The 14,933-nt window shown below is 38.7% G+C and overlaps 1 protein-coding gene across 2 annotated transcripts; it reads right to left on the reverse strand.

Annotated features, from left to right (window-relative positions):
- Nucleotides 1-450: 450 nt before the first annotated feature.
- LOC149004119 (ethylene-response factor C3-like) lies at nucleotides 451-5,225 on the reverse strand. Of its 2 annotated transcripts, XR_016175560.1 has the most exons (3): nucleotides 4,416-5,225; nucleotides 3,500-3,592; nucleotides 451-654 (listed from the first exon to the last, which is right to left on the reverse strand). XR_016175560.1 is itself a non-coding variant. In XM_089168485.1 (2 exons), the coding sequence occupies exons 1-2, from the start codon at nucleotides 5,038-5,040 to the stop codon at nucleotides 3,581-3,583; spliced, it is 627 nt and encodes a 208-aa protein (XP_089024611.1). In that variant the 5' UTR covers nucleotides 5,041-5,225; the 3' UTR covers nucleotides 2,860-3,580. The 2 variants fall into 2 exon arrangements, 1 of the variants encoding a protein (XP_089024611.1); XM_089168485.1 differs by lacking the exon at nucleotides 451-654 and having other exon boundaries at nucleotides 2,860-3,592; nucleotides 4,426-5,225.
- Nucleotides 5,226-14,933: the final 9,708 nt, after the last annotated feature.

Here is a 14,933-nt window from a genome sequence, read left to right on the forward strand (position 1 = left end):
CATGAGGTAAATATTTAAGAGAAAAACACATTTCTAGTGTGGGCATTATAACGTTATTTGGGTGATTATATCCCTTTTACCTGGGGAACAAATGGTGATAATATCTTTGTGCTCTCATATAAACATTTTGACAAGGTTTCATCTGTAATAGTCTTTCAACATATATGTAAGTGAGTTTTATGAAATTTCATAGATTCTGAGGGTATTTGAAGTTACAATTTGCAAAATAAAGGAGTTTTGACTTAATTTACACTTTTTATAGAAAAAAGAATATATTATTATTATGCACATATATAAATATATATATTTTTTAAATAAGAAAAATGGAGACATACTATGCAGGTCCAAGGTGGTTACAAGGTCTCTATCTTGATCACTAGTAGAGATATGTTATCTCTATATGTGTCTAGCACATCTAACCAGCGCATCCTCTGGTTCTGGTCATATGAGAGTTTTGGATTTTTTTTTTCGGTAAACAAAGTTAGAACCACAAACTGATATTTCCATCAAGCTCAAGCAAAAGATGGAATAGAACAGCACGACCAAAGGTGATTCTTTGCATCATATCAGTGATCCATGAAATAGCACATGACCAATTAAAACTTGCTATGTAGCTGCACTACCGATCTATGTGACATTGACACTTTGGAGGGCCTGTAATGAAAAATATGATATCATGGGTAATCGTATAAAACAAATAAAATCTCACAATATATATCAAATATAAGAATTTCTATGTTTCGAATATTGTATTACTCGAATGGTAAAACAATATTGGCATTTTCTTTAAGATATTTAAACATTCTAATTTGTGCAATTCAGGTGATCATGCATTTTCACTTAAAAAATTAATCAATTCTTTCATCGAAAATATACTTTGAAATACAATAGTACTCAAGGATCCGAAAGTTATATCAACCCATTTGTTTTTAACAACATGGTTTAAAGAAAGTAATGTTTCTAAAAATAATTTTTTCTCTAGAAGAGTAACGTACCCCTCCCATGCATTTTTTTTGGGTGTGTGTCAGAATTGCCAATGCATATAAGTGAAGTTTGAAATTGAACAAAACGAGGGGAATGGGGTCCATGCATCTGCAGAGAACCTTTACTTTACAATGGAGCCAATTGCAGTTGCTTGATTCCATTCTCCCAACAGGTGACTTTTGCTCATTTTTGGGTCTCGAGGTAGCTATACAAAAGCGCGTTATTTCTGGGCCAAATTTATGTTATCCATGTATTTGAGAGCAGTGGGAGCTTACGTCTTCCTTCTGTGTACACTGTAACTAAAATATCCAACATGGAGACCTATTCAAAACTTGATAAGGTATTGAATGCATGATTATTTATTAACGCTTTGAAGTCGAGGGATTTGTAGAAACAGGTTTGAGGGCAGATTTTGCTCACAACCGGTGGCTCTAAAGCCAGTTGAGCAGCAAAAGTTAGGTCCTCAGGGTGGGTTAGTCTTGGCGACCTGGTTTCCTGGGCTGGTTGGTCCAAAGCTCCCCTACAGCACAAGCTAGTTGGTGTGTGTCAAACGAAAAAGAATTGAAGCTAAACCGAAGATTTGATTGATACAAGAAAAGCTCTTTCTCAAAAGCGTCTTATAATAAAAGATCAATATTCAAAAGCCGTGAAGCACAAAACATAGTTTTATAGGGTTTTAATTAACCCTAAAACAGAGCTAAAACAAATAAAAAAATTATAAAAATGTCACTGAAAACTGAAAAATGCTCAAAAACATCAAAACAACCCTGAAACACGAAAAAAACAATGTCAGTCATGGCAACGCAACAAATCTTGTTCCCGGAACTCGTTTTGGAGTAATTTGTTAAATTTGAGCCCGATCAAAGTTGGGTACCTTAAGTCAACCCTAAACTCAACAGTTTGCGAAATTTAAATTAGATAGATCAAAATTTTAGTGATCACCAGAACTTGAGGTAAGTAAAGCATAACTCAACATGTTTGTTTTGGGATGAAAACCTAAATTAGACAGGAATCTGGGTCCACTGTAACTTAGCTATATTCCTAGTTACAGCTCTTGACTCATTATCCAGTTTTATTTTAAATTTCTATTTTGTTCCTGTGAGTGGATGATGATTATTCTCTTTCTGATTCCTCGTCTCTATTTCCTGCATTCTTACAGAGGGGTTAGATTCATAGAAAGTCACACGCATAGATTCCTTGAGAACAAGGAATGTGCTTTACTAGCAGTAGATCAGATTCCAAGGAAAATGTCAATATCAGATTTTGAATTTATAAACTGAAGTTTAATGCCTATCCCAATCACTCTATAAAGTAATCGACAATTTGGCCTCCATCTGGAGTCAATTTTGTCCAGATGAACCCATCAGCATTATATTCGTAGCTCCAACCTTGTTCCTTGGACTTCTTCAAGTGGGTTAATTAATGGTGCTGATGCAAGATTTAACTTGGTCTTGATATGGTTTGTTTGATTTGAGATCCAAGCTTGTTCATAGTAGAGCAACAGAATATTGATTAGACATCAATTAACAAAGCATGAAACTATTAGTTCCCGATTGAGATCATCACAACCATGTTTTAGATCATGAATTACATGGAAAAATTGAACAAGCCAGTGGCACTGTTGCTGCTGTTACTATTGCATGCCTTAATCATGGTTGCCCCAAGCTAGCAAAAATGCTACTATTCAATATAATCTGATCAATTTGTATTCAGTACATGAAAGAGGATTCCTTCATGTTAGAGAGTGTTTAATGAAATTGATTTTCACATCTCTCCTATGAAACTATTGAACCTGACATCCGGGGACTCCAAGCCATTCATTTGCTAATACTATGGATAGGTTACCCCAAAAAAAAAAAAAAAAATACTATGGATATGGGAGGATTAAGCATAAAAGACACTTGCAACTATTTGAAGTGGGAAAGTGGCTTGAAAGATCAAGTTCAGCATTGCAGGTGAAGAAAGTCTCATATCAAGATTTGTCCGTTACTCAGCAATTTCAGCTGGATGCCATTGTATGTTAACTATACCATGTACCCAAGAATAACTCTTTTCTTCACTATCAAAAAAGAAGAAAAAAAAGCAAAAAAAAGAATAACACTTTTTTCGGGGAATGTATCAAAAGCTTCTACTTCAGAAGTAAATGAGTTGTAGCTGGCTTGACTTGATTCACTATCCTGTCTGAAATTGAACCATTGAAGTAGTTAAAGTTGTGGTGTTTATCTTTTAACATGTTGTGGTCTTGGTAAAGAAATTCTAAGACCTTAAGCTGCCAAGTGATAATTGGACAAGGGTTGCCAAATTGATGGGCGTGTAGCTGTAGAAACAATTTTAGCAATCTCTGTCCATTTGGGCACATTCTGAAGGAGACTGTTTAAACCAAGGTAGAGAGAAAAAAGTTGTTCACAATTTCCTAATCCAGGAAGGAACTGTGATGTGTATATTCTATATGTTTCCAGAAAGAAAAGAGTTGAATTCATCAAAGAGAACATCACCTAAAGAGGCCATATTTTACCTGTGACTTGTTCCCTGTGAGTTACAAGAAACTGACACTTTTGTAATGCTTCAAAATCCAACCTGTGTAGGGATTCTTCCGCTAAAACCATTCCTGATAAAAGAAAAAATTTCCAAAAACTCCATGAAAAGAGAGGGGTAGGTTAAAAAAATGGAGCCCTAAATATGCCAAACTCACTCATTACTTGCTTTACTATCTTTGTTCTTCCAAATCTGAATATGGGGAACACTTCTTGGTACCGCTTTGGTGGTCGGATTCACCATGATCGAAGAAAATGGGAGTTTAGATCTATTAAAGTGGTTCTTATGGGTGTGTTTTGTGTGATTTTATCAGCCAATTGTGTATGAGGGTGAATTTTTTTCCTCATCAATTGGACTTAAATTGAAATGGGAAGATGAATCAAGAATTTTTGGTGTTCTTATAATTTAAGTTGATGATTTTGAAGGAAGAATATTTTGAAGCTTCAAGTATAACATAAATTCGTGGATGAGGGGCTTGATTGTGCGAGTTTTAGTCTTTCGATCTCTGTACCCTTTTTTTTTGTTTTGTTTTTCTAACTAAGCCTCCGATTTTCTAGGGTTCATGTAGCCGACCCTATTCAGTTGGAATAAGACATCAATTTCTACTGTTGTTTAAGTGGAGAAACTATTGTTAAAATTCTTTTAATCAGATTTGAAAATATTGCCTTTTGATTTTGATGAAATGGGGCTTACGACCTAAAAAAAGAAGAAAAAAAAAAAATTATGAAATGGGGCTAGATTTGGTTATGGCTGATGATAAAACTTCCTTTTCTGGTAAAGGCAAATAACCAAAGAACACCAAGAAGGGAACCATGAAAAAATCATCAAATGAAATAAGAAAGCTAGAGAGGATGATATACAAGTTATTTTAGTTCAATTAAGGTTAGCATTCTCACAATAACTAACCGGTTCCTCCAAGTCATTTGCTCCAATATCTTCCAAGCTTGCTTCATCTTCTTTCACGCTCACCTCGTTCCCTTTGTTTCTCTCGCTCAACAACTTCCTTCTAATGGAGTGTGTCCTCTTAAGTGTTATCACAGGTGAACACCCTTTATTGCAGCGGTACTTGATCTCTCTGAGAGAATCCACAACCTTTTCAACTGGGAAATTGAGAACTGCCAGAGATCCACGCATTGACAATGATGCCTGATCATAAGCAAGGGCTGCATCTTCTGCACTATCAAAGGTTCCCAACCAAACCCTAATGCCATTTCTAGTTGAATCCCTAATCTCAGCTGCAAATTTTCCCCATGGTCTCCTTCGAACGCCGATGTAAGCCTTCTCCTTTTGCTTGGGCTTTTCTTTCTCCTTAGAACTACTACTGCAGTTATCTTTATGGGTAGATCTGTTGGGAGAATCTGAAGAACTCATCAAAGAGTCTTGATCAGCAGCCTTATTAAGAACATCCAAGAGTAGCATCTCTTGTGAGTCATGTTCATTGAAGGGAACGGATTTGTTTTCCAAAACAAGCTTTTCCCATGCAAGATATTCAGTGGAGAAATCAAAGAAAGGAGAATCCATCAAAAGGAATTAGAGGGTACGAGCTGCTTGCAGCTTTATTCACTTCTTTAAATCTTTTTCTTCGTATGGCAGATCTGTGAAGCTAGCTAGATCTCCCTGTTAAAAGCTATAACATCAGAAATGTACACACAGAAGATCTGAAGGCATCTTTAAGGTGCTGTCTATGTTGTTTACTGATATTTAAATTACCAAAGATAAAAAATCGGGTGACCTAGAAGCGAGCATGGTTTGAGACTTTTGATAATTTATTATTTACTTACTAAATTATTAGACCTAATATTTTAATAATAGGTATTCGCGCTATTTATATTTTTAATTAGTAAGGTGTAAGTGACGTAGGGCGGCTGCTTAATCCTACATCATTAATGGGCAAAACCCTAATTAAATACCATTCTGAAAAATTAAGCATGAGATATATCAGCTTGTATATTTGTGGTTCCTACTAGAAGACTTTAGCACTTACAAGAATCACTCGGAGAAGGAGGGTGGTGTGTTGGAAGTTTGAACCCAAGAACAAATGCAGTGAATACTGTTACTTTAGTGCTCTTTGCTAGCAGCATCGGTAACTTTGGAGCAACTTTGGTGTGGATACTTATCAAATCACTTCTAAAATCAATCGTGTTTGTGCCAAACAATGTTGGGTCTCTTCCTTCTTGTCCTTGTATCGTATGGCAACCTTCCAAAATAGAGGGGTGTTTGATCATACACCAATGAATGTCTGCTTGGGAACCTTCCACAGGCCTCGAGTAAGCAGTTCTATTTTTGGTATTATTAGTGTGATCACTCTGACTTTCTACCTCTTTTTTGGTCTCATGGCCAAGCTAAGGCTTGTTAAGGATGGATTAAAACAATGGAGTCAACATATTTTCTTAGACCTTAAAGGAAAATCAAGGTGTCTATTGGATGCTACCCAATCTCTCCTTCGATCCTTAAGACAAGATGACATTTTAGTTGCCCACAAGAAGATGGAAGCTTCAACCTTGAGGAAATTAATGGTAGCTAGAGAGTCCAAGTTTCGTAAAAAGGGAGAGCCCACAACCGTATTGACTCTATTTATGACATCACCGGTTATGTCCTAATTGTCACACCCCACTAAGCCGGTTCCAAACATACCTGAATACACGTGGGGGTGATAACACTACATGATCGGGTTCACGGCCAATCCATAACAATACAAAATCACATAACATAATCCAAGAGAAAAAGAATTAAAATATAAAATCATTAAGTTATTATAGTCATCCTCAAATCATAATCGAAGTTAATGACTATGAAAGGAAGAAATTGTTTAACAGCGGAAAGTCTAAGCATTGTTATCTAGAAAGTTAAGAGATTAAGCAGCGCATTTGCTTAACAAACAAATAGAGAATATAACTAATCGTGACTAAGGCAACTACTTTATTTAATTAATGATATCTCCAAAGCCTCAAAAGGACTAGACTCCATAAGTGCAATCCAAATAGGGACACGACTCTCCATGTGTCTTTGTGTCCTCTCCTGCTGGTATCTCGTAGGACTCTACAAGCGACAAACACTCCAGGTAAAGGAGTCCTCATAATCTGCAGTAAAATTTAAGAGAAAATATACATAAAGGAATGAGTTCCACAAAACTTAATGAGATCAACATAATCATATGTCGCGCATTTGTCATACATAAATATGTAATATTATATAATGAGATAATAATGAAGATGCAAGTATAATCATAGACTCCGAAAAATGTAGTCTTTATGGTAGACACACATTAAGTTACAACACCAGCCTCCTCTAGGCAATCTTGTCACTCTCCCTCATGGCACTCAAACCATATTTTGGGTTCTCCATGGCAATGGGATTAGGTCACATTATACTGTGGCTGGAGATTTTGTCACCACTCTCTCAACAACACCATATGAACTGAGAACAGGCGCGTGTTAGGGATAAGTCTAGCCCAAATACAAAGTCGACTATGTCTTGTGCTACATGTGGTCCGGATACCTTTCTCGTGTCTTATGCCTTTTTGGTCCAGTATCTTTCTCCACCTATGAATGATATTCCTCATGGCACTCAAGCTATCTTTTGGACTACCATTCCTTAACTCTATGGTCATCCACATATATTGGGTTGGATGTCTCCAATGTCTCTTTAGGGCACTCAAGCCATCTTTTGGATGCCCCATGAGCCCAATCCTAACATATGCAACTCTACTACCACTACACGATAACAGTGGGCTTGTATGATGCTCATAGGACCCAGCCATTGCCATCACGGATCACTCGACTTCAATATCCCTACCAAAAGGGTAGTAGTATCCATCAAAGTTTACTAGCCAAATACATTTTGACACTTTTTGACCATGCACCTAGTGAGTCTAAGTGGATGCATAGGCACCAGGGGTAATGGGTGAGCCCACGACCCCATATTGGTATATACATGTGCAAGTAGTATTCTACCATATTCATCATTGAATGAATTAAATAGTCACATAAACATAAAAATTAAATTTCTTTCATTTGTGCAAAGTCTCACACAATTCATAAGAGAAATATTCGACATTTGTAATAATAGAATTAAAATCAAATATAATACACGATACAGAATAATGTATTCCTCACTTATCGATGACAAAATAGTCTCCAAATGTCCAAGATCCAAAATCAAGGATGCTAACAAGTTACAAGAACCCTAGAAAACATAAAGATTGAATTAGGTTTGGGTCAGGAATCAAATTAGGCATCAAACGAACCCAACTTGCGCTCCCGGATAGGGGGCAGTAAGTCAAGCCTTCCAAGGTCTATTGACCACCCCTAGCTCCAACCAAAATGCCCTAGTTTGAGCTCATTTCCAAATCAAATCAAGTGGGGGATTTTGGGACCTCAATGGAATAGTAGTATTGTCCCAAAAACATATTCCAATCATCTAAATTAGTCCCACAAAAAGCCCTAAATTGGTTCTCAGAGAGTGGCCCACAAGCATCTTAAAGAGGGTCATTCAGTCTCGAATGGTTGAAATGAAACCAACCAACACTCAAGGAGGTTGAGAAACATAATGGGAAACAAAAATGAGCATTCAACTCAACCCATCTTCTACAACTACTATCATTATTGCAACATCCATCACAAATACTATGAAAAGTAGGTGGAATGAAGGGTTTTTAGGTCTTCTTACCTTCACACGTGATTATCCTCACAAACTGTGCTTCGGCACCACCTCACGTGCAAGAATCTTTCCAAATTCCAAGTTCTTCTCTTCTCCCACGCTCACAGCCTCCCATTAGCATAACAATTCATTTATGAGGTGAGAAAGCAATAAATTAAGGTTTCTTGACTTAAATTCTTGAAATTGCATTTTTTTGGGTAGGGGCAGTTAGTCAAACCGATTGCCCGCCCAATCAACCAGCCCTATATCTTTCACATGCTAAAGCTATTTTCGACGATCTTCAGAGGATAGAATCATCTAAACATTTCTGAATCAATGGAATACTTTATCTTGGCGTTGGGGTTCTCTAGCAATGGTTTTTGTGCATGCCAAAATCTCTTGTTTATGCCTTTCGGACTGACTTTCTCACTTTTCTTGAAATGAATTAGGGTGGTTGGGTTTTCTTCTAGTTCATCCAAGTCTATAGGTTCGACTTCCAAACTCCTAGTCTCAACTCGGATGGTCCAAAGTTGCCTTCTACGTGCCCTTCGGGTTCGCGGACCTAAAACGACGAGTTACTAGGTTAGGATTTTATAGGGGATTTTACACTAATTGATGATGATAAGATTTGCCATGAAATTGTCAAACATTTTGGACAAGCTTTTTAGTGGATCCCCTCCCATTTTATGTACCTCATTGGAACCCAAATAGAATCTTAAGTTCTGATGAAGTTGGCTTGTTATTTTGGCCATTCACTATCCAGGAGATCAAGAATGTAATTATGTGCACAAATGAGGACAGTGTCACAGGAACTGATGTTTTCAATTCAATTTTCTTCAAGAACACCTGGAGATCATTGGAAACTCTGTGTGACGTGCCATTTAAGACTTTTTTGCCACCTTGTGGATGCTTGATGAACTCAACCTCTCTTTCCTCACTCTCATCCCTAAGGGTGCGTTTGTTTGCAAAGGTGGGGGGGGAAAAAAGGGGTGGGAAAAAAAAACATATGGGTCCCACATGTAGTGGGGTGAGGGAGAGGAAAAGGAAAGGAAAGGGTTTTGTGGAAAAGTGATCGGGTGGGTCCCACTTTTTAACTTTTCCCAACTTTCCCACAAAATCCCACCAAATATGTGGGGTTTTAAAATAGCATGGGGTGGGAAAGTTGAACTGCAAGGTCTGATTCAAGAACCTTGTCTCCCACTTTCCCACCCCAAGCAACCAAACACTCTACCATTTTAGGATTTAAAGGAAAAGTAAAAAATTTACACATTTTTCAAGAATTTTCCCACCCCTTTTTTCCCACCCCACTTTTATTCCAACAAACAAACACAGCCTAAGGGTTACACTTGAACCACCTTTGGTGATTTTAGGCTGATACTTGTGAGTAGTCCGGTATATTGTTTTGTAGCTAAATTATTAGCTACATAGGATGGTGGGTCTTAACCAGATTGCCTTAATGGAAGGCCGTCAGATTTCGGATAATATCCTTCTTTGTGGAGATGAAGGGCCCCCCCCTCATTTCACAGTTTAGATTGATCTCCAGAAGGCCTATGACTCTGTTTAATGGAGCTATTTATTCACCCTCCTTCAAAAGCTTAACTTCCCTTCGATATTCATCAATTGGGTCACCCAATGTGTGTCTAATCCGAGCTATGTGATCTTCTTAAATGGGGCTTAATCCTCCAAGTTTTATGCAAATCACGACCTTAAACAGGGGTGCCCAATGTCACCTATGCTCTTCAATATGGTCCTTCAAGTCTTTGGAGATGATCTCTCTGCTATAGCTCGAACAGTGTGATTTTGATTATCATTGGCACTGCCAACTCCCTGATATCACCTTCATTTGCTTCACAGATGATTTCTTTATTTTTGGTGAAGCTAGTATGAAAAATGCAACTAACTTTGAGTTTATGTTCTCGAACTTTTCTTCTGACTCTGATCTTGTGATAAATAAAGGGAAATCCAAAATTTTCTTCGCTAACACCTCCCAGGGGACTATTCAACCTATAGATGACACTTTTCCTATGAGATATATATCTTAGGGTGCCCCTTTCCTTTAGACCCTTCAAAAATCGAACTTTGCTTCTCTGATTGAGAAGGGGAGAAACGATTGATAGGACTCTTTCCTCTAGAGTGTCTTACTCTCATCCGCTCCATTTTGATGGGTATCATTGCTTACTAGCTCAATATTGCGGTGTTCCCAAAGAGCATTATCTTCGAACTTGAGTCGATGCTCAACAAATTATTTTGGAAAGGGTCAGCTGAGTCGGGTATTTACCATGTCTCTTAGAGTGCCATTTATAAAGCTCTTGACAAAAGAGGGTTGGGCCTTAGGTGGCTAAAAGATTGGATCAATTCTGCATCAATTCGGCTTATCTGGCATCTCGCTATTAAAGCACACTCTTGTTGGTGTTCCTATATGAGACATTGTTAGCTTGCTTTTGATTTTGTTTGGTCATTGTGAATTTTTCATTGGTGTTCCTCTAACTTAAGGACCATCCTTAACCTTCGCCAGGTGGCTGCAACTAGCATCAAATATCCAATTAAAGATGGGGCCGATGCCTTGCTCTAGTACAATCCTTGGCTCTTGGGCCGACCCTTTGGCTTAATCAATTGGTGTTAGTATCCTTCGCAACACCTTGGCCGAATGGTGCAACTAGATATAAACACAACCATTTAGTCTAGGTGGGATGATATTCAACTTGTTAAGGTGTGGCACAAGCTACCCTTTGATCATCCAGTATAGATTTCTTTTTCTGCTAGCAATTTTACAACAAAAGGGGCATACAATTTGGTTTGGCAACCGGCTCCAACCGCTTCCTGGTGCAACTTAGTGTGGAAGTCAAAGGCACCACTGCGACTCTACTACTTAGCTTATAGGGCTTAGAAGGTTGCCAACTACCCATTCTCTAGCCACGAGGGGGCACCATAGCCAATGCTATATGCAGCTTGTGTAGCATAGAAATGGAAACTCTAAACCACTTGTTCTTCGCATGCTCATACAATCAGGCGATCTGGAGAGTGCTTCTTTGGATAAATGGGTTCAAACTTTCCTAGAAATCCTTGGAAAGAGGTTCTCATATGGATTACTCATTGGTTCAAGGGTGATGACTTGATTGGCTAAATACAATGATTTAGTTTTTGCTCATTGATCTATCGAGTAACTGACACATCTTCACAATGAAGACGCTACTGGCCAGTGATATCCTTCAACAGGTTGTCGGGGACATTCTCCTATGATTCACAGACTCTAACACTCAAGTGGCATACATGTACGACAGTGCACAAACACTTCTTCCACTGGAGGAGTATTGGTGTGCTATGCATTTTGAAGGTTTCCCACCTACTGGGTGAATTGTACTCAACTATGACGGTAAGCCGATAGGGGCTTGGTGGCTATGAGGTACTTGCCCATGATGACACCAGATTTGTCATCTTTGGCATCCCCAGCACTGTTCAGGATCGTCTTGTGTTCTATATGTGGAGCTCTTTGCCATTAGGCATGGGTTATAAGAATTATTGAATACATTTTCCCATTGTATTCGAGTTAGATCGATAACTTGACCACAATTCTCACACCTCACCGAGCCGGATCCATATTCACCTGAATACCTGTGGGGGTGATATCACTATAGGATCTAGGTTCATAGTCAACCCATAACAATAATACAACATAGTATAATCCAAGAGCAGAAAAAGGAAATAAAGTATCAAATGTTTAAGTATTAAATGTTATTACAGTTATCCTCAATCATAATTCAAAGTTAGTTAAGATCACAATCAGAGTTTAAAAGAAGAAATTGTTTAAGATCGGAAGTCTACATTTTGTCGAAGAAAATTAGGAGTCTACAAAACGCCCTTGCCTAACAAACAAGTAAAGAACAGAAGTGAGGGCAAATAAGGCAACTACTTTCTCCCATGACATCTCCACAGCCTCAGAAAGGTTGGACTCCATAAGCACAGTCCGCGCAAGAACAAGTCTCACCATGTATCTCCGTGTCCTCTCCCACCGGTCCCTTGAAGGACTCTGTTGACGACGGACTAGGTAAAAGGAGTCCTCATAACCTGCTGAAGATTCTAAAAAAATACACATAAAGGGATGAGTTCCTCAGAACTCAGTGAGGTCAACAAATCACACATCGCGCAATAGTCACACGTTATATACATGATAGTTATAATGAAATAATGAATGATGAATGAGACAAGGATGATCCTAGACTCTAGCAAATGCAGTCCCTATGATTGACACACATTAAGTTACAACACCATCTTCCTTTGGGGGTCTTGTTACTCTCTCTCATGGCACTTAAGCATGTCTTTTGGGTTCTCCACGACAATTGGGTCAAGTCACATCATTCCGTGGTTGGGGGTTTAGGTCACCACTCTTTCACCAACCATTGGTCTGAGAATTGAGGGGTGTCAGGGATAAGTCTAACCCAATGCAAAGCCAACTATGTTCTGTGCTTCATGTGTTTTGGATACCTTCCCTCATGCCTAGTGCCCTTTTGGTCCGCGTATCCTTCTCACCTAGGAGTGTTGTTCCTCACGCCACTTAAGCCGTCTTTTTGTAATATCATTACTTAACCCTATGATCATCCATATGTTGCGGTGGGTGCCTCAATTTGTCTCCTCAAGGCACTCAAGTCATCCTTTGGATGCCCCATGAGCCCAATCCTAACATATGCAACCCAACCACTACATGATAACAACGAGTCTACATGATGTTCACAAGACCCAACCACTGCCATCGTAGGTTACTCAACTTCAATACCCCTACCTAAAGAGTAGTAGCACTCTATCGGGTTTACTAGTCAAACACGTCTAAACACTTAACCACCATGCACTTAGTGACTCTATATAGACACATAGGCACTAGGGGCAATGGATGGACCCACAACCCTGAGTTGATGTAAGTACCTATATAGGTAGTATTAATCCACCACCAAATTCTAACACGTCACGTTCACCACATCATTTGAATGAATTAAAATAGTTTACAAGAACATAGATTTCAATAAGTAATAACATAAACATAAACATAAACATCGAATTACCTTCCACCAATGCAAAGTCTCACCACAATTCATAATTGAATAATTCAATTATGAATTGTGGTGAGACTTTGCGTTGGTGGAAGGTAATTCGATGTTTATGTGAAGGTAATTGTGTGAACGTAATTGAATAATTACCACCGGGTGGTGGTCTAGTGGTCCCAAGCTCACTCCCAAGTGGTTTGGTAAACCTCATGTCCCGGGGTTCATAATTCCCTCCGCCCGGTTCTTGCATTGGTCTAGTGGTCCCTTTGGCTCAGGCGTCCCATAGTCCGGTTTGGTAAACTATACTAGGCCTCCGGTGGGGTTCCGCTAACGGGGCCAATGCTTGCGCTGGTAGTGCACAGGGCTAATGCTTGCATAAGTCGCACTCAATAAAAAGTCCGAACATTGCATAGCGGGGGGGGGGGCACTAGGTCGCCGCTACTGCATCCCCTCTTTTGTTTACCAAAAAAAAAAGCATAATTGAATAATTGACATTTATAATAATAAGTAGAGACAATTCAAATGCATTACATACTAAAATGCATCATTCACAATATAATAATAAGCTATGAAATCAAATTAAATGCACAATGTAGGATAATGCCTCCCCTCACCTATAAATGACAATGACAAACTGCAAAGTCCAAGAAATCCACAAATTGAGAGTGCAAATGACCCAAAGTAACCCTAGAAAACAAGTAGATTAGGTTAGGTATTGTTTAGGAATCAACTAGGCATCAAAAAAGGCAAAACACAAACCCGGACCAGGGGTGGCAGGACAAGGCTGTTAGGGCCGGTTGACCGTCCCCTAGGGCTATGACCAAGCATGCTCTATTTCGAACTCCTCTCGAAATCTAATCACTTAGGAGGTTTTGGGAATTCAATGGAAACTAGTATTGTCCCCAAAACACCTTCCAATCATTCCAATTAGTTCTAAATCAAAAAGTCCCAAATTGCCTCTAAGAGAGTTGCCTGCAAACATCTCAAAGAAGTTCAAATGGTCTAGTGCAATGAGACCATTAAACACTCAAAGAAGTTGGGAAACACCAAAGGGGACTTAAGCAAGCATTCAAATCTAACCAACTACTTCAACCACCACCATTAATGCATTCTCTCAACATATATGCTTCAAATTTACAAAGAAGGTTTAAAAGGTTTTCCTATCTCAACACACGATTCTCTTTGTATTTCATGCTTTGCAACTGCCAAAAGAGAGAGATCCTCAAATCTTCAAGCTCTCTTTCTCTCCCACGTTCTCAACCTCCCTTTAGCATAAACAAATCATTTATGAGGTGAGAGAACCATAGAATATGGTTTTATGAGCAGATTTTTGAAAATACCCCAATTTTGGGTAGAGGACGATCGATCAAACTGTGCAATCGGCCCCAATCGACCGGTCCTCTATCTTCTTCATATGAAGTCCAATTTCAACTAACTTCGGAGGGTAGAAACCTCTAAGTATTCCACAATCAATGATATAATTTACCTTGGTACTTGGGTCATTTAGCATTGATTTTTGTACATGCTAAAATCTCCTTCTTATGCCTTCCAGATTGACTTTCTCTCCTCTTGAACTCAATTAGGGTGGCCGAGTCTTTTTCTAGTTCATCCAACTCCATTGGTTTGATTTTTGAACTTTCAGACTCAACTTGAATGGTCCAAAGTTGCCTTCTACTATAACTTCAGGTTTGCAGACCTGAAACGATGGGTTATCGGATTAGGATTTTAGGAAATTTCACA

The sequence above is a fragment of the Hakea prostrata genome, chromosome 9 (genome assembly GCF_041222555.1).
Source record: "Hakea prostrata isolate BN-2017 chromosome 9, UWA_Hpros_2, whole genome shotgun sequence".
NCBI classification, from domain to species: Eukaryota; Viridiplantae; Streptophyta; class Magnoliopsida; order Proteales; family Proteaceae; genus Hakea; species Hakea prostrata.